Source organism: Styela clava, chromosome 6 (assembly GCF_964204865.1).
Source record: "Styela clava chromosome 6, kaStyClav1.hap1.2, whole genome shotgun sequence".
In the NCBI taxonomy this organism is placed as follows: domain Eukaryota; kingdom Metazoa; phylum Chordata; class Ascidiacea; order Stolidobranchia; family Styelidae; genus Styela; species Styela clava.
The window spans coordinates 18973922-18993731 of NC_135255.1; the positions used below are offsets into that span (position 1 = coordinate 18973922).

The 19810-nt window shown below is 37.4% G+C and overlaps 2 protein-coding genes and 1 long non-coding RNA gene across 3 annotated transcripts; 1 reads left to right on the forward strand and 2 right to left on the reverse strand.

Annotated features, from left to right (window-relative positions):
- Nucleotides 1-2955: 2955 nt before the first annotated feature.
- LOC120329284 (uncharacterized) lies at nucleotides 2956-5307 on the forward strand. Its single transcript, XM_039395861.2, has 4 exons — nucleotides 2956-3588; nucleotides 3829-3899; nucleotides 4055-4312; nucleotides 4628-5307. The coding sequence occupies exons 1-4, from the start codon at nucleotides 3509-3511 to the stop codon at nucleotides 5113-5115; spliced, it is 897 nt and encodes a 298-aa protein (XP_039251795.2). The 5' UTR covers nucleotides 2956-3508; the 3' UTR covers nucleotides 5116-5307.
- A 3353-nt stretch (nucleotides 5308-8660) lies between these two features.
- On the reverse strand, nucleotides 8661-10685 carry LOC120329287 (uncharacterized; the record flags this gene model as incomplete). Its single annotated transcript, XM_078113375.1, has 6 exons — nucleotides 8661-8978; nucleotides 9196-9297; nucleotides 9395-9503; nucleotides 9658-9764; nucleotides 9836-10030; nucleotides 10297-10685. Coding segments are annotated over 6 exons (1149 nt in total), but the record flags the coding sequence as incomplete, so codon positions are not given.
- LOC120329849 (uncharacterized) lies at nucleotides 10562-11875 on the reverse strand. The gene is made up of 2 exons (XR_013476664.1): nucleotides 10903-11875; nucleotides 10562-10821 (listed from the first exon to the last, which is right to left on the reverse strand). It is a non-coding gene; the product is annotated as an uncharacterized LOC120329849 (long non-coding RNA).
- Nucleotides 11876-19810: the final 7935 nt, after the last annotated feature.

The window sequence follows — 19810 nt, forward strand, 5'->3', positions numbered from 1 at the left end:
TTCCAGTTTTTCAGCAGTATAATCCAGGTCTTCCTCCAGGTCATAAACTAGTTCCTCAAGTTCACGTATTTTTTTACCATAGATGGTTAATTTTTCATCCATCGATTTTTGTTTTGAGGACAGCTTATCGAACATGTCCGATTGAAAACTCTGGGTTTCCTTAATTGAGGCGATGTCTTGTTTTACCTCCTTTTAAAGACTGCATTTGGTCTTCTATGCATTCTTTAAGCCCAGGGCTCAGTGATGCATAATCCGAGCTGGTGTTCGCTGGGTTAAAATGATCTTCAAGACACTTGGTGATAAGAGTTGGAAGTAGCATTTCAATGTGTCTTTGAATTGTTTCCTGTAGGTTTTGTTGAAGGTTGTAAGGTCCCTCTTTTTGATGTATGATGGGACCTATTGGAGAGAGGCCAGGATCAGGAAGGCTTCTGCTCAGACGCGGCTTTGGGATAGGCTTTATGGTGTCGTAGAAGGAAGCCTTGTTTGTTTCGGTGTTCGACATATCACTGGTACGAAGATGTTGCATTGGCAGTGATGATAGTTATGTTAGTTAGACTATAGGCTATTTTTAAGTAGATTTTAAACCTTAACCAAATAGCGAATAAATTATATTATATTTTGTTTTGATTCCTATTTTTGTGAATTCAACAAATCTGAGCTGTTCGCACAACACTTACTAGTACTGTACGGCGTATCAATGTTGAGGCAGTAAAGCAAGCAATCCTAAGGGAAGATGCCCTGGTATACGTATACTACGGTAGCACCCGAAATTTCGCGTTTTGCAATGTCTAAAAAGCGTTTTTAATCGGTCGCGGACCATCATAAAACGAAACTTATGGTGTTCTCCGTTTTGTATTGCCGCTTTTCAATTTGGAAAATTTGGGTTGCCACCATCTATCGACGCGTGTGCCGACTAGTGTGTTTTCGTCGAAAATTCTTGAGTGAGTTGTGAAATCCAATCGTTCGATTAGGGGACACGCAAGTGACCTATCGCGTCACCTGTTACCAAATTTTCGAATATTAAATTGCTATTCTAATAGTTGAATATTCGAATATATGCCCAGCCCTACTCAGTAACCAGTAATTATTGACTCGTTTAATGTTATGTGTATAAACTTGCTTTTTATGTTTTATGTAAATTCCAACGTAAGTTCCGCAAAATCGTTTACGGCTCGCACGAATTTCTGGCTCGTTGCGGACTCATTCAAACGCTCCGCGGACTCATTTGAGACCGCGGACTCGGGTTGGGAAACACTGCTTTATCAACATAATAATTCAATGTCTGAATATATTTTTGGCGCAATGTGTCATCTTTAAAAGACGTCGCTTTAACTGACGAAGGCGATTTTCCGCCACTTTCTGATTACATGGCTACTCGCGATGATTGATTTTCCACAATAAAAGTAGTTCGTAAAGTCCATCAACAAATTTGAGTTTGTCTCCCATGCAACTACGCGCTATTATATCTTCGCGGGAAGTTTAGTGTCACAAATGCTAGGGACGTCGGCAAAATCTGTACGCCAAAGTCGCTCAATCTGCGACGCCAAAGTATTTGTATCAACAAAATTAATGGAAGTGTTTCCATAGCCGGTCAGAGACGGACACATAAGAGACCAATCAAGAGGGGTTTTCACCGCAATCGGCTGTTGATTCCGACCCTTCCTAAATTCCCCCTACACAAACACTTCGGGAACATCCGCTCCTATCAGCAAAGTCACTTCACCGTCGTGTATTCGAGGAACGTCGATATCAGACAAATAGGATAGCTTACGCAAGGAACTGCGTGAGGGTAGCTTATTGGGCTTTATGGGCAAGTTACTGACGCACAATACAATACATTGGGCAATTCAATGCAATCGCCATGTCCGTCAAATTCCTCTACTAGTAGGGGGGACAACTTCTTTTCTTTAATACTTTTGAGACGATTACCAACAGTTTGCAATGTAACATCTATGAGCACCCCGGTTAAATTTAATTCGTTCATCAATTTCACACTACACATGGTGGTTGTAGAAGCACAGTCCAAAAGAGCGTATGTATCAAAAGCCGTGTTGCCAGCAGTTACTGTCACTGGGACGATATTCATGTAAACACCGGCGTTACCTTGTTGCTTTGTGGGCGCCAATTTATTAGCGTGAACGTCTTGATCCGCATGGTTCATCGAGGTACCGACGGAACAAGTCTGTTTACTAACACCGTCTCGCCGTGTAGGTGTCCCGAAATTGCGATGCAACAGAACATGGTGGAACGGATACTTACAATCGTGAATGGGGCAACTTCCATTCTGGGTGCACTGTCTAAACATATGCCCTCGTCTCAAGCATTTGAAGCACACCTGATTCCGTCTAGCCACGTTATATCGTTCGTACCATGAAAGGACTTTAAATTTCTTACAGTTAAATATTTCGTGAGAGAAATTACAACATGGGCAACGCATATCGCGCCTATTTGAGCCACTAGCAGAAATAGCAAAGGCACTTCCTTTCGCCTTAGATTTTTCATAATAATTTGATTGCCTTCTATCTCTTCGGGCAAAACGGAAGTATGATCTTGAAACATTAGCTTTCTCGGTGACAAATTTAGAGAGGTCGTTGTAACTAGCTTCACGGTCCTCCGTTTCTAAAATTGTTGCCACTTTGAAATCCCAAGCGTTTTGCGACTCTGTTGGCAAGTGTTTAACAATGAACCTTTCCCCGACCTTTGACCTTTATTGTTTCGATTTTGGTCAAACCAACGACTAACATACCATGATGCGCAACTAAAGCCTTGACCAATCAGGAGTGTCTGACGCGTTACGCTCCATTACGGCAACTTGATTTGTTAACGCCCACTCGAGCTTTCAGAGTTTTGCTGCAGTTTCATCATATCTGACTCACAGGGCAGAGGTGTATAGTTAATATATTAGGTATTCGGTGAATATGGCTAATAAAGGTAAGTTTATTATTTTCATACGTTAGATATATACTATAAGTTTGTTTCCTCTTGCGGATTACTATTGAGGAAGCTACGATACAGGTCTGCAGGTACTGGTTTTATGACAGACAGAGTTTAAATCCCTCAATCAGATCCTGAATTTTCCGTTTTCCGAATAATACGTTTCCTTGGTAGTACTAGACTTATTTCCTGCATTCAGGCTAACAGTACTGGACTATGAGTTCAAAATTTATGGTTTGGTGTGTAGTAGGCAGTGACTGACAGACCCTGAGACCTGCAGACGGGAGAATTTACAGGTCTTTCATTTCTTCTACAGTACCTACACCCATATACAGACATATGTATATCCACTTACTGCTTGCTTTTACATCTCATTTCTACATTCTGACATTATCAAGCACTGTCGACCCCAGTGTTAGGCAATAACTTGAAATTTCCCATATGCTGATATGCCTGTAGATTACTAATAGCTTAACACTTTTTTGAATTCTGGTAAAATGTAAAAGTTGTCGTCAAATCCAGAGTTTGCATTTCAATATTCGATTGTTCAGTTGTTTTAGATTGTGACTATGACATGTTAGAGGATCATAAACTGACAGTATGCATAGATCTTGACGAGGCAATGGAAGGAAAGTTTACCTTAAATGAGCAAAAGTAAGACAGCTATTGAAAGAGAGCTATTTCAGTATTTATTAGAATGCTTTAATATACGTCTGGCTGAGAGTGTTAGGAGAGGTTTAATACAGGACCACCAACATACTATGCATTCAATTATCTTATCAATGTATTTTCTGGATTTTATTCTATAGATAGCAAATACTTAAATGTGATAGTTTCATGATGGTATTTTTGCTAAATAGTCTGTGATTTATAAATAGTATGTTTTATTTCAAGGTGCTCAACATGTCATAAGGTATTTTCCAGTGTGGCGTCTTTGGCAAGTCATCATCATGTTCACAAACAAGGTAAGATTTAAATAATTTATAGACTTCTACATAAATTCCATGATTAATAATACAACTTCTTTCTACAACTCAAGATAAACATGAAAAGCAGTTTTTTTCTTAATACAATGGGATAAATCTACGAAATAATTTTGCATTTTTTTTTCAAATTTTAGGCAGAGATCATATTAGTGTGGAGGAAATTGTAGATGAGTGGAAGATCATTGCAGCCACTGTCCCTATTTCACCAAATTTGATCAAATACTTACAATTGTTGCTGAAGAAAAGTCCAAGTGATCGAATGTTATCCTTCAGCTGTGATGCAGTTAGCATAATCCCTTCACTGGAACCGAGTATTACAAGATTCACCATTCTCCAGTCTGTCAGGAAATTAATTGATAGATTCACGGCCAAAGAAATGGATAAAACAAAAGGTGTGGTGATTCTTATTTGTCTGGATTAGAGTGTATTTAGATACCATAATTTTAAGGACATATGACTTAATGGCAAAAATTGCTTAATTGGGTTTTCATTCATACATAGGGCTATAAAACGCAACTGTTTTTGAAGCAATATTAGGTTTGTGTGTAGACAATAAAGCACTACCTGATTCATATATGGTGCGCAGCAGCTTAATAACAGCTGTTGGAACGATTTTGATTTCAAGTATTGACACCATTTGATTGATATTCATAGTAATCAATATTGCGATATCCTAGTATTACACCTCTGTTCCCTATGTTTTTCAGATATACCAGCTTCAAGTTCCATCATATTGAATGATGATGAGATCCATATTATCCAATACATTGCTGGATTCATTTTACAAAAAATGCAAAAACGATGCCGAGACCCGGAAGACTTCGAAAGAATTCAGTCATTGATCAATCCCGAACTGGACTGTTTGACAACTAACTCAATGATTGCAGTAATGCAGGAAACAGAGTATGGACAATTAACCGTACCATCACCCAGTGTCCTTGAACTATGTAAGCTGCTTGAAGTTGAATTTAGATTAAACTATGCTCATGAAGATGTTATAGCTTCAGTGTTTAAAAATTTTGATATGGAATCATTCGGTATTGCCCAAAACGAAACTGGCATGCTGGACATCTTGGAAAAGCTATGTCGCTTCTACCTGAAGATAAGGTGCCATCAAAAAGCCAGAGTCATCAATAAATCCCTCTCTTTGAAAAAGAACCAGAATTTATCCCTAAGAAAACTGCTTAAAAAATAGATCTCTTTTCACTTTATTAGTGTGTATAGATGTGATTCCAGTATGATTGATTAGTAAGTAATTCCTCCCTACATTAATTAAACTACCTAAGTGACCTATTTTTTATATATCCTGTATTCATTGCATAGAATATAGTGTATTTTCATGACACTGCACTGTAAGGTGCATAATAAGAATACAGCATACTTTGAACTGTTTTAATTGTCTGATTGCCATGTATGTACGTATGACTTTGCTAGCCATAATAGTCCGGTCAAATATTATATATAATCTTTTAATGATTTTTGTCCATACATTAGAGACAAATACCCCAACTGAACAAGAGAAGCGGTAATTCAATTAGTTTATTACCCCAGACCACTGCGGTCCATATAAAAATAACATAAGCAAATACATAAACAGCTGATACCATCACAGTAGATATTATATGTTCTCGGATACCATTTTGTGACGGTCACTCTCAGGTAGGGTTGCCAACCGTCCTTTAAGCTTTTTGCCCTTTTTAGCATTTGAAAAAATTCTTTTCACCGTCGTTTTTATCGTTATTAAATAATCACCTCCGTTTATGTATTTGCAAGCTTTTAACTATTCTTTTTAATTTTGCTTTGGTCCAGCTCAAATAGCCAAAGAAATAACAATTTTATTAGGATTTCAAATATTCCAGTTCAATCACTGAAAATTCTACGTATAACTAATTGGTCTCTATGACGTCCACAATCCAATGTAAATAGGTATGTTATCGTTTTATCTGGTAAAAAAAAGGCGAGATATAAATACGCTCGTCAGGAAGCTGATATTTGCGAAGTCTAAGTTATTTAAGGGATTGTTGCTCGAGCTAGTTCTTCTACCTGTGGACCTAAACAGTTTGGGGCAGTGAGCTTTTAATATACTTCAACTTGGAAGACAAGTGTCACGAATTTTCGAAAAAAAATAAGCTCTTTGCTCAAGTCAGCAAAGAGTCGGCAGAAATATAACTTTAAGAAGAATTATAAACTTGTGCAACTGCAAAATTACAGCTTGTTTGGGTCAATGTTAGATAAACTTTTAAAAACACAGATTTTTTTAATATGTCTTTTTAGCTTCTGTATAATTTTTATTTCTATACTGCAAGTTACAAAATAAATGATGGCGGTAATCTATGTCCTTTGTTGAAACATTTCGTAGTTGGCAACCCTACTCTCAGGTCTAGAAACACAGTGAATTACAACTTTTTTATAATTATTGAAAAATATAAAATGCAGCAATACGTCCTAAATGAAAAATTTTACAGTAGGGGAGCAAGTGACCAATGTTTTCAAAATAGTATTGGCTGTAAATTGATTTGTACTGACATTTTAAGTCAAGGTCATTGGACAGGAAAATGCCAAGATATTTACTGGACGAAACATATGTCAATACTCCAATCACTTTGTATTCAATTTCCTCACCCCCGGTTTTGAATATAAAAAAAAGTACTTCAGTTGTGCACATCTGATGGCTTGTAGAGAACACTTGAACCCTTTAAAGATTTTTTAGCGGATATAATTTGTTGGAATTGGGAATATTGGTTCATGTCAGGATTTTCATTGCTTCTTCCGATACTACGCACATGACCAAAAAAGGCTTCTAATGAATCTTGATTGACACGCTTGGTCATGATATATGACCCAGCAGGCAACAAAGGCAGAGCATCACGAATAAGACTTACAATAGCCATGGATGTCACTTCCAGACCCTCGTATGTCTGATAGCTCAGAAATTGCATGTTTTTTTCTGTTTGAGTTATTCCAGTGACAGATGATTTCCAGTTGCGTATTTCTGGGAGAAAGGTATTTTCGAGCCAAATCAGTCGCTCATCATCAACGCTATAAAATGGTCGGAGCACTTTTTTATATCCAAAATTTGGCCGAGTATTCATTATATCAAACCACTTATCCATAGACAATGCTAACCAAGAGCTCTGTTGCATCTCCGGCCCACCTCTTTGCTGCATCAATCTTGCAACAGTCTTAGATAGCACTTGGGCTGCATATTTGACACGCATTTTTGTGTAGCTTTGCAAGCACAAGTGGGATTCTGTCAATTTGCAGGAGCGTAACTCTTCGGATGAAAAGAAGGATGGTACTGCACGAAAATGGTCCCACAGAATGAACTTGCCATTTTTTTTTAATAGGCGAGTTCCACCAGCGTGACTCGCAAACACATTATTGCGTACTGTTTTGAGTAAATGAGGTGGGTCGAATAGAAGGTAAATGAAATGATCTGGACTGAACACATTGATACATTTATATGGAAAAGTCAACTTCAAATTATTTAATTCATGGAACATTTTCCGGTTTGCACTGAGTCCATCAGTAACGAGAGCAATGACCCTAAAGCCACATTCTTGGAGTTCTCCAACACTTTCCCAGAAAATGCTGGTGAGATGGTCTGAGCGGATGGAATTTGTTGCATAGAACGTCAAAGGCTTTGAAAACTTTCCAATCAAACTACGTGCATAAACTTGCAGTGCATTGTGTGCAGGAACTTTTTCCTCTGTTTTTCTCGACTCTCCCAAGTCAACAAAGCCAACCATCATATCCTATTACCATCATATCATATTTTTTGGATTGTAGACAATATTTTCTTTAACTGAGAAAATGAAAAGGATATGTTTATTTTCAATTACACACTACTTATCAGATTTCCCTCAATATCACACATTAAAGATTGTTTAATAATAATAATTGTACAGATTATAAATTTGGGCGCTCCTGAACTAATTCGTTCGCCAATTTACTTCAATTTGTGTAAAGGACTGAAACCTAAGGGCAGAGGTATATTCGCTGACAGTCCCCAAGCTCGTAATGGAACTAAAACAAGGAAAATCGAAACAAAATTATAGTACCTAAATTAGTAATATCGTACAGAAAAATAATCTTTTGTTAATGCAATTCAAACTTTCTTATTATCTAGCACGAAAACTGACAAATCCTATTAAAAGTTGGTTAAACAGATACCACAAGTACTTATACCTGAGACGACCACGTCTATAACTCTGTTTTATTCTGTATGCCCATATTTATTCTTACCACTTGAGTCACTAGTGAGCAGCTGTGTAACATTCTCTTTCTGCTGGTCTGTCAGACTGCCGGTAGTGTAGATATTTCCTCTGTGTATTAGGTTATTGTTATAGCGTTTTATTGCCGTTAATTTGTGTAATTATTGTTATAAAATGATATTAGTAGTACAGGTTTACTATTTCTCCAGTTTGGCATAGCTCTGTTCACTAGTTAGCTTGTATTTAACACTTCCGTAACTAGTCTATTTTCGCAGTTTATTTCCTGTGTGATTTCTATGCGTATTTCCATGTATATTACGTGTTCGTCGATAAGATAGGATTTGTGTTGTATCTTCAGTGTCATACTAGGTATTCTTATGTATTTCTAGGCATGTTTTACCCGGTTTTTAGTATCCCATTATAAGTAAATAGTTCATGACTGTGACGTCATAGACCAATTCCGTATCTTGTGTTACGTATGTATCCTACGGTATTTGTACTGTGTTTTTCATGTTTTTATTTGTTTATTGTATTTCTTATTGGAGTATTTGGTTGTATTAAGTTCTTACAGGTGTATAATTAATCTAGTTAGTTAACTTAGTTACTCTGCTGTATTTGGAACCGCAAGAAGATTACTTTGTGATCGACATCTATAGCAATTACAACGTCCAAGAAGCTGGCAGAAAGAACCTGAGTGGTGATATCAATTTTGGTACGCCACATACCTTTCATTTCATCCATTGACAACACTATGAGGCGCTCATGGTCAGGTAATTCAGATGCTTTCTGCTTCAACTCTTTCCTAACACTTTCTGAAAATCCTGGGTTTGTGCTGTACACATTTCTGAACAATTATGTAACCAAATAATATCTCAACCATATTGAAAGTAAACAGCTCTTTCACTGCCATATTATGATCTATCTGGGATAAACACTTTGTACTGATTCTGATATTTACCTAACGCACTTTATAAGCTGAATTCTCCAAGCATCTCAAGCTCAACCTTTAGCTATACCTTTCCTTACACATAATTGCAGTTTAAAATTGGCATTTTACTCACCTGTAATCAATGAGCGTTCGCCTACTGGGGAGAACAAGTAGACTTGAATTCCGCAGTTCATCGTAAGTGCTAGAACTTTTTAACGCCAAATTCAAACAAAACCTACAAATAAAAAAAGTGGAATGTTCAATATTACCGATACTAAATGTGATGATCGAACTAAATCCTCAGGCATGTGCGAAAAAAAAATTTATCTCACCTAATCAAGTCCGGATGATACCGTTCTCCATGTTTCCTAGTAGCATTAAGCTTAGCTTGCTCAGACCAAAACAAACGATAAAACGGCGAAACATTTTCTTCACGAATTCCTGCCAAAAAAAGGCATTTTGAATTTATTAACAATCTTTGCTCCTCAGAAATTTCAGTCAAATTTGAAAACTTTTTATTTCTGAAATGATTAAATGTTTTTTTGTGCTGTGTTGCGCTATGAAACAAATCAATTTTAATTTTGTATAATACCACCTTTTTTTATCAATGAATTCATATCTTCTGCAATGTCAGTATCCACGAGAACATGACATTTCTGTTTCGCCAATAATTGTTTAATTCTGTCTTCCAATTTATTCAGCCTGCAACATAAAAAACAGTTTTATAGACAACAATTAGAATGCAAATGACACACCCATTTGACATAACATACTCATCGTCCTTAGCCTTAACGGTTGCAATTTTTCGAGATTCCAATGAATTCTGCTGGAGTCTTTTGAGAGGCAAACAACCCTTAACATCAAAATACTTTTTTTGGCTTTCTGATGACTTCACAATTCTTTTCTCCTCTTCAAAACACTGTTTGCATCTTTTCCCAGATGAAATGAATACTTCACAATTTAGTGATCTAAAATAATGATAAGAGACATTTCTTAATATTCCTCTAAGGAAGTGCCCACATAGCAGTGTTGTCAAGTCATTTGCAAGATGACACTGTTAGTGAAGGCATAAATAGACAGTGCTACACTCAGGCAATTGAGCTATAGCTACTGATTCAAGTACTTTATGAGTGGAAAAATTGTGACATTTTCAAGGAAATAACATGATGATATCAACACCAGTGGTGAACATTGTGAATACTTAAAAACAGATGGTTGAAAAAATATGTAATACCTTGAAGCAAGCAATCTAAGCTGTGGGGGCCCTTGTTCAATTTTTTTGGAACTAGATCTTGAAAAGGACACTTCAAAATGTTGACATGTTGCGGAACTGGAATTGGTGCTGCCAGTTATTCCCTCACATATGATTGATGTATGAACAATATGCAGAATATTTGACAAAGTTGTTTCTTTTACATTAATATTATTTAGGACTTCCGATGTTACACTAGTCCAACCATGATAAATGGCACTGATCTGCAACTCTGAATCAATGTTAATAGCTAAACTTGATTGTTCTGCAGCTGATTCGGGCTTGAGGAAAAGTTGAATATTGTCATCTAAATCTTGGTATTTCCAGTTGGAGGGTAAATAAGTTGATGCACTTTTTTCAACTCCTGCAAATTTTTATGACGAATTGTTTCAACTACTTTCCTCTTTTTTGGAGAAGATCTATTCAAAGTTGGTAACTTCGAACAACTTTTCTGGGGCATGTTCATATTGGGTATTGCACCAATTTTATGACGCGACTGTGTTCCAACTGAAAAATACAAGAATATTACAAACATAATATTAATTGTCGAATAAACTTTTTATTATAAAATTAAAATATTGAACTTACCTTTTTGAATGTCATTTTCTTCAAAGTTTGACAAATTTTGACTCTGTCACGTAAATACAGGTGTTTGATATCAGAATCACCGCGAAGACCCATGACAATTTTTTCAAGCTTGTCTGCCCATACAAATTTTTCACCTGAACAAAATCGCTTAGATGGCACCAAGAATAGGGTGCAAGATTCTCTGACACTGTCGCATTGTGGAACACAACATCGATTAGTCATGCTGATGAATGATGTGAATAAATAGCCTATAATACGAATTATGCGACTCTAAAGAAAAGTACAAAATAGGCCCAGGTGACTTTAGAAAAAAGGAAGTGGTAGTCTACTTTCAGTGTTTTGGTAAATCTGTCAATACTATAGGCCTAGTGTTAACGTTAAAACAGTTTAAATATATCTATCATAGGCTGGGGTGTGTGTAGTATCTACGGTACGGTACCTAGGCTAGGTCAGTAGGTTACGACAATCGGGCAGAATATTGAGGTGTTTCGTAAAAACATTAAGTTACCTGCGCTGTCTTGAAGGAAAAAATACTAGCCTAGTTCAAGCCAAAAGTAAAAACAAATCTAATCTCGGATTAAAGAGACAGAGTTCACTTAAGACAGTAAGATGGACAACCAACATGTGATATTTTATCCAACGTTAATTTACTGAACTAACTTAATCACATAGGCTACGCACCATAGGCTAGACTGCTGAGTTCAGAATATACAGTGAGATATTTTGCGTACGACCTCTGATCTGTAAGAATACACAACCCAATCTCTGAATCTCCTATAAACTCAGCTAAACGAACCAAAAATATCCCACCTAATGATAACGAAGCAGAAAAAGTAAAGAAACACCGCCACTGTCACCAATTCCCGCGCAAATCAAGTGATCGCAATGGAGCGTGAAGCTGCAGAAACTCGTAAAGCGAATTACTTTGTTTGTTTTATTAATGTGGGCGTGGCTTTCTGTGCTAGTTTCATCCCCCTGGGTCAAACATTGCAAATATTCAGGCTTGTGTAGGGCGATAGAGTAGTTGCTCGTGTTAAAGGCCTTCGAATGGCATTTCACTGGCGATGGCGGTATTTTCGTGCTTCTAAAGTTATAACATATTGTCAAGTGATCTATTATTAACGTTATTCCGCCTTCACATTGCCGTTATCGTACCTAACTTAGTTTCAAAATCTAACACACAAAAATTGAATCACTCTGAGATGACTTTTCTATGACTTGGTTCTCCAAAAACTTTTTTTTACACCAGCTGGAGAAGTATACAATACTTTTCTCATTGAAAGGTAATATTTAAACTTATATGGTTGAAGAATGTCAGAGGACTGGGAGACCTGCGTGTCTACCGGTACCGTATCCCATGGTCCATAGACTAATAGATAGCGTCCTAGTAAGGACTGAATTGGTGGGTTTAGTATAGAAACAAATGAAATGCAGGGGCAGTTTAAAAAGTCTTTTAAATACATTCTTGGAAACATTGCACAAACTATAGCAATCTGATAATGATAATTTTTTTCAGATACATTCATGATGGTTCAGTCGTCAATCTTGGTTCAACGCTAGATTTCAAAGCCAAGCAAATACACTGTTTATTGAGGTATTATGATCGATTACATACCACAAGACCAATAATGTTATAGTGATAAACATGGTTTAAAAATTGTTACATATTCATCAGAACTACTGGTGCTTGTTGCCATATCGTTGGACTAACCAAGACTATCCAACAGATGAAATTGAGGGGAATAAAAGATTTTTCGATTCCTCAGCATTGGTAACAACCTATATGGAGGGAACAAAATAGATCCAACAGTTTTGTCGTCTGTATTTGGTGCTAAGCCCACAAAGTTAAATCGAGCCAGAGTTCCAATCATACCGGTTCAACCAAAAACAGTCGGGTATCTGATAGGTTTTACAAAATAGTTTATTCATTCAGTGTAGAAATAGAACATAACAGATTAAAAAAATATATGATGAAAGAACAAGCGAGTAAATCCAAGAAAATTACCACAAATTATACAGTTTTTCCAGATATTGTGTTGTATAGGATAAAAATACACACCAGATATATGCTTTTAGGCACGACAAACAAAAACCGTGAAAGCAATGGAACGTCAAAATAATAGAATTAAATTCATTTCACAATTCCATTGACAGACGTAATGTATGACAATGATTTTACTGCTGAGTTATTTTATTAAAGCTGCCTGGTTTCATCTCCTGATAATATGGAAGAATTGCGCTCACTGAGCACTACATAGTCAGCCCATAGTTAGATGGGCAAACAACCACCACTTGGTTCGGTTCTAAAGTTATCAGGTGATTATGAACAAGTTGTAATTTATACGACAGTATAGATAATTAGATTTCGTGAACGTGATTTACAAAAAGTAACATACAGTATTACAGCTTTCTAACTCTCGTTGCCCGGTGAAGAAACAAAAAGCGAAAAAAAGGAACAAAGATCTGCCTAAATCGCCAGCAACCTGTGCGGAACGCGTCCAAAGTTGTCTGAGTGACTTTTCAGCGGATAATTTTTGTTTGAATTTGTGCCGATAGGCCCATGTACATCTGCTCGCTTGTGATTGGTTGAGAATACGGATGTTTTTATGTCGAGGTCCGCTGGAACCGGTCTAGTAGATCACATATTCACGCTTCAGTGGTTCGCCTGCGATTCAAATCCGTGCTATCGGTCCAGAACATCAGACCTCCTACCGAGAAGGTCTGGAAGTGAGCTGCACTGGTCTTGCTCAGTTGCTTCGCCGTGCTACTCGAGAAATCGTGGAAGTGCAAGTTTAATTTAAATCCATTCCGCATCTTTTGTGTCGCTGTTGAACACAAAATTGAAATACCGGTACTGGTGCCGGTGTGGAGTATTGACATGACAGGTTGTTGTTTTGAAACAGATAATTAATGTCCATAGATTTATTGATATAAACTGAGCGCAGTACGACTTCTGTTGATAAACTTCAGTTTGCATTGAGAATTTTTTTGAAATTTTATCATACAGCCATACCCTGGCACCGGTACCGTTACTGTACATAGGCCTATCGGCACAAATTCAAAGCTTCATCGTCGGTAACGTCGCAGTTGTAGGGCGATATTAAATAATGAAAGTGCTTCTGTTTATTTACATATGATGAGCTCACTTCACACAAAGTCTTTGATTGATAAAATGCAACTGTTTTAATTTGGTTTCCAGTAGACTACTGGTAACTGTATGCCTACCGTCATTTTTTGAATGAGTCGTGTGGTGTAAGGTGCCAGTACTCTGCAACGTTGAACAGTCGGCCAAAATGATCTAAGTCGTCTATCTATTATGCCCCCAATTAATTTGTCGTTTTGTTTTTAGATTATGGGCAAATTTCAACGGGAAAGCAACCCCTCATCCCATTCTGCAAATAACTTCACAGAACTTCAATCAAGAACGTGCAATTAATTTTGATACTTTAATTAACATTTTGTTGCGAATTAAGACATGGTATTCCATTGGATCACCTGAGAATTTCGCAATTTCTGGTTTGGGTAGGTCAACAGTTCTGCGATGTAAAGCATGGTTCAAATGTTGTGAAGGCACAGGTTGGGATTGTAAACGGGAGGCTTCAGGATTAGCCGAGGTATTATTATCAGCTTGTTGTGAAGGCAAGGTCGGCAAACGCCGAGGAGTATTTTTACGATCGTTATCAATTAGCTGTGATTTGGGTGGGAAACCACGGGGTTTCACGTTATTGTCGTGATTAATTCTATCTACAGTTACCCACCGAAAAATTTCGTCATCGCTCATTTCCCAAACCTTTGATTCCGTTTCAGCAGCCTGTTGTGACGACCCTTGTTTTATCTTTTAAATGATATGTGATAACATTGCTATATTTTGTATTTTTAACACTGAAGACCCGGAGGGCGCTTTGACACTGTCGATCTGTCTTTTGGTATCCTGTTAGCCTATGCTGTGGTTTGCAGCAGTACAGTTGTGATTGTTTCAGTTATATTTGGAGTGTTTAAGAGTATTCTATATCTGTAAAAGTGCCTCTAAGTCTCAAGTAGGTTATCAAAGATGTTTTCCCTTGGTTTTATGACTATTAGATTGGGATTGTTTGATATTTTGATGCTAGACAGTTGTTTTGGCGTTGTATTTTTAGTTTATTCATGAAATTGGTTATCAACAGTGCTGTTCAAATCTTGTGCACCTGTGGAATTGTTTGTGTTTTTTTTTAATTGCCCGTCATGGGTTATTCTCAGCCTATTTTGCAAATTGTAAGTAGCTGGTTTAGTGTACCGGATTATAGGGGTTATTTTGGCTGCTATATTGAAAGTTGTCTTCGATTTCAGGGTCCGTCTTTAATTTTTATTGTTTTTTCATATTGTACTGCCTGGTATTTGTTATTTTTATTGAATGCTTTTCGTTTCATTGATTTCATCGGAGTATTTGGTTGTATTAAGATTGTAATTATTAAATAGAACAAAATAGTATAAATTGAAGTGAATATTGGAAGGAAACTTGACGTCAGATCATATTGGAAGATATTCTGAACCTGAATAATTATTACATAGACTGCCGGTACGCTACACTGTGAAGCGTGTCTCGTCCGAATCTTACGCATGTCGTCTTCTAATGCTGATAGTTCTTCTTCTTGACGGGCCTTTAGGCGTGCCAGTTCCAACTTCACTCTTGCATTTCGGACGGAGAAATTCGATGACGCTGAAGAACTCACGTCTCTAACGTCACTGGAACTCCTGCGAATATCCAGAAGAGTTTGGAATTCATTAAAACTGCCAGGGGCATTCTTAATCACCGCCTGTTGTTGGTCATCCGACCTACCACCGGTTGCCAAAATAGAGAACCCGAATTAGTGTTTGGAACCCTTTTGGTTGAAAACTTGAAAATTTTGGTATTAACGTTGTTATCATTGAAAACTTCACAAATTATGTTAAAGATTTGAAATCATTTGAAAACTTTAAACGTTTGAAAACTTTTATGTCACGTCTTTTGATAGCCCGGAATCTATAGAGACGAGACACAATGAAAACGTATCGAACGCGCCACTCTCAGCCCCTTTGTCCACAAACAAGACACATGCATTAATCAGCTTCTTCTTTATACACTTGGCCTTGAACAACGGTTTTCAAACGTTTACCGATCCTGGTGGCTAATACGATTACAATATATATATAACAGATAAGTAAACAGTCCACAATACAGACAAATATCTGCGGCTCTTATACGACGAATACGTGATGCGAAAATGACCGAAAGGAAAACGCTAAACAATACAAAAGATCAAATTACTAATTTACGCTACAAGCAAAGGGGAAAAAAGGTAATAATGGGTCTACAATGATTGGTTACAAGGCAGCGCACGGTGCACTGCATACAGTGGGAAAATGTACGATAAAACTGTAAACAACGTACGTTTACAACGTAACACAAAGAAATGCTACCAATTCCGTGTGTACATATACGATATCACTTGTTATCCAGTCGGCTTCGTGTGTTTCATCCAAATATTGCCTCGCGCTCATGTGAGACTTTCTTGCGTTGGTGATGAACACAATGTTAATATGTCAAGATATTGCAAGTGTGGCTGCAGGCATTCGATTCCTTCCTTAGTCTGTTGATGGAATGCTAGCAGTCGAATCTAATAACAATTCAATGCAGCTTGACTCGTGTTTCAATATTTTATTAGCATGAAAATCCAGCTTCCACAGGACAAAGTCCAGAAATAATGCAGTAATGTTATCAAACATGAAATATTGTGTTCTTAAATGCTAATTGATAATGACAATGTTGAAACTGCGGTAACTGACATTAAATTTGGTGCTTCTCTGGCAGATTATTATAACAAACTGTGTAAACAAGAACATAACAATTAATTACCTTTTCGTCAAAACAATATGCAACTGAACTCAATACCAGTACATATCCTAAGCTCATATTTATACATGCAGAGTCAAACAACAAAATTTGACACTAAAATAATATTTATATAGCCATACCAAGTCTGAACTATACAGGGACAGCACTAACTCGTGTTACAGGCCAGAGACAGGAAATGACATATATTCCTGAACATTCTAACTAAACGAAACATCTTAACTATGGCGTCATCATTAAAGACACTGCTGCAAACCGCTGCAGTAACAGCAAGGTAGATGTGCATTTTGAAGTATTATTGCAGTTTTAAGTAAATTTTCTTGTGTCGATCATAAGCTATACCACATTTCGTGCGAAAAATTCTTCCTTTTATCCAACGGTAGAAAAGTTAACGTATCCAGGTTCAAATCTTCGATATTCACGTTATATTAGTTTCGGTTAGAAACTTGTCATAATACTTTACTCGTCATCGTGCTTCAGTTTGGATTTGCCGGATGTGTCTGAGTCGTCGTCTAATACCACTAGTGTACCAGCATCCGGTTCACTCGCTGTACACTCGATTTCATTGACAGCTCTATTCAATACGGAAGCTGCAGCCTGCAGATACATCTTCGTCATCCTCTACATTCTACAACAGTGGTCGGCAACCACCGGGCCGCGGCCAATCGCCGGTCCGCGGAAAGGTTACTGCCGGTCCGCAGAGAGGGGACACAAAAACGGACAATGCCGTAATAAAACCTCTACAATCTAACCACAAACCCTACGACTAAAAAACAGCAACCAACAGTAAATCAGACAAACACAACACCAGGGGTCGGAAAAAATGCGGCCCGCGAACTAATTTGTTGCGGCCCTTGAACGACCCGACATTTAATGAATAAAACAAAAATTATTGTTTCTACACGGATTTATGTCGTGACAAGTGCTGCTGTACGAAGCTTCTTATGTAACAAGTAGCGTCAATTGTATGTCGTTCGAGTTAATTTTGATTTTTAAAATGTCTGGAAAACGGAGCGACGCGGGTCGAGCATTCCATAGTGCTTGAACGGAAAAATATTTTTTTTGCGCATTCCAAACCGGTTTGCTCGATGTGCCTAGTCAGTATCGCAGTTGTTAAGGGTTTCAATGTTAATTAAACTCGTTACGAAACGAGTCGTCGAAAATTCGTCCACGAGACCCGGGACTGCGGCACAGCTCATCTGTGCGACTTTGCAAAACGTGTAATGTGCATGTTCGGAAGAACGTATGGCCTTAACCTTAAGCAGCTTTATCTAAAATGCATTACACTTAGATTAAATTTGTACTCGCCTGTCAGATCATCATTTGGACGACGAGTTGCCATAATATCATCATCTTTCACATTGATAATAAGTACATAAAAACAATGTATTGTTGGATAATAATAAAACGCCACATATACATCTCATTGGGGCAGGCTTTTAACACACCAATAGAAGGGTAGCAATGCGAATGCGCCATAATTTGAAGTTTATTTATGGTAGCGATTGTTCGAAGGCGGAAATATTGCGCCCCGCGCGCTACCGGAAATGTCTATATTTGGCCCGCAAGTACATGAAGTTTGCCGACCACTGCATAACACTATTGAGCTACATGTCTGATTTCATAAACAATTGCCATGTCAGTATTTCGCAATAATGCTGGGTCAATTGTTTTCTCCACGCTCGTATAAGAATGTCTCTCATCAGTCCGACTAAGATTTCCCCAACAAAACGATACAGGCATTGTTAACTTTCCCGAAATCTTAACGTGAGGCATGTGGTTTTCAATATTGATAACTACAAAAACGAAATAGGCTGGAAGTAAGAAACACGTTACGTGTGTCAATGTCGACCATATCTCAAATATGGGAACAGTTAATGGTCATCAAACAAATACAGACGTCACATTAAATAGCATCACCGTCGTTTTTAGTATATTGTCAACATAAATTTCCTAATGCGTATAATTTATTGCATAGGATTAGTTCGTTTGTATAAAGGTGGTCCGCCAAAAGTTTGATCAAGCTTTACCGGTCCTTCACTTGAAAAAGGTTGCCGACCACTGTTCTACAACGTTGTCGAACATTATATTTTTGGCGGCAGCACCCGTTGTATAAAAGCCTTTTCCAAAGCATTTTCTTTTTTTAAACCTTTATTTGACTAACGGGCTATACTGTTTTTTTCTCTCGTGTGTCTCTTTTGGAGATAGATTTGACTTTTTACCACCTTTGTGCAGAATTACGTCGGAGAATTGCTTTTCGGATATTTTGATTTCTCTGCGATATTTTTTTGTAAACTTGTATAAATTTGAAAACCGTGTCCCTTTGAAATATGTTCCTTTAAGTTGACCGAAATGCTGCTCAATAATACCTTGCGTGAGATTATCAGTATACATATTTTGTAAATCCTCTTGTCGAAGCCTTAAAAATTGTTCCGAGAATTTTCAATACGTTTCGGTAACAGATGTTGCATTTGCGTGGCGGGATAAGTCTCCGATCAGAAGTGGAGGGTATTCTACTGATTATTACTTTTAAAAATATTAAAAAAAAAAATTTGAGAAGTATTTGTTTTTTGCCCGTTTTTTATTGGTTTCAAGATGTCTCATGTAATGCTCGGATTGGCGAAAGTTTTTGAATATGTTGGGCGTTGGCATATCTTGTATAAAATGGTGACTTTGTTTTGGACAGCCTGTTTGTATTTCCGCCAACAAAATCAGCTTATCTGCATGCACCGGGTCGTTGTCATTTCCTTCGAAATCATCAAAACTTTTATTGGTGGTTAAATTTTGCTGTAGTAATTCAAATTTTTGTCTGATGAATGGTGAAGTGTATTCACAGGTCGTAACGATCATTATGCCTTCCACAATTTCATCTAGTCTTGCAATAGTTCGACTAGCGAAGAAACGGTATATCCAATGCATTGCGGTAAGCTTATATTTGGTGTGGTAATATTTGTTGCATAAAATCATAGCGGCATGCATAGAATGGCTCATACAATTATGGACAATAGTTCGATTCGGATCCTCAACAGTAGCGGACCC

Excerpts from the sequence above, each read along its gene's own strand:
- LOC120329284 (XM_039395861.2), top strand. The coding sequence starts at position 3,509 with ATGTTAGAGGATCATAAACTGACAGTATGCATAGATCTTGACGAGGCA. Across the intron at positions 3,900-4,054 it reads TCATCATGTTCACAAACAAG|GCAGAGATCATATTAGTGTG; the intron begins GTAAGATTTAAA and ends TTCAAATTTTAG. Across the intron at positions 4,313-4,627 it reads AGAAATGGATAAAACAAAAG|ATATACCAGCTTCAAGTTCC; the intron begins GTGTGGTGATTC and ends TATGTTTTTCAG.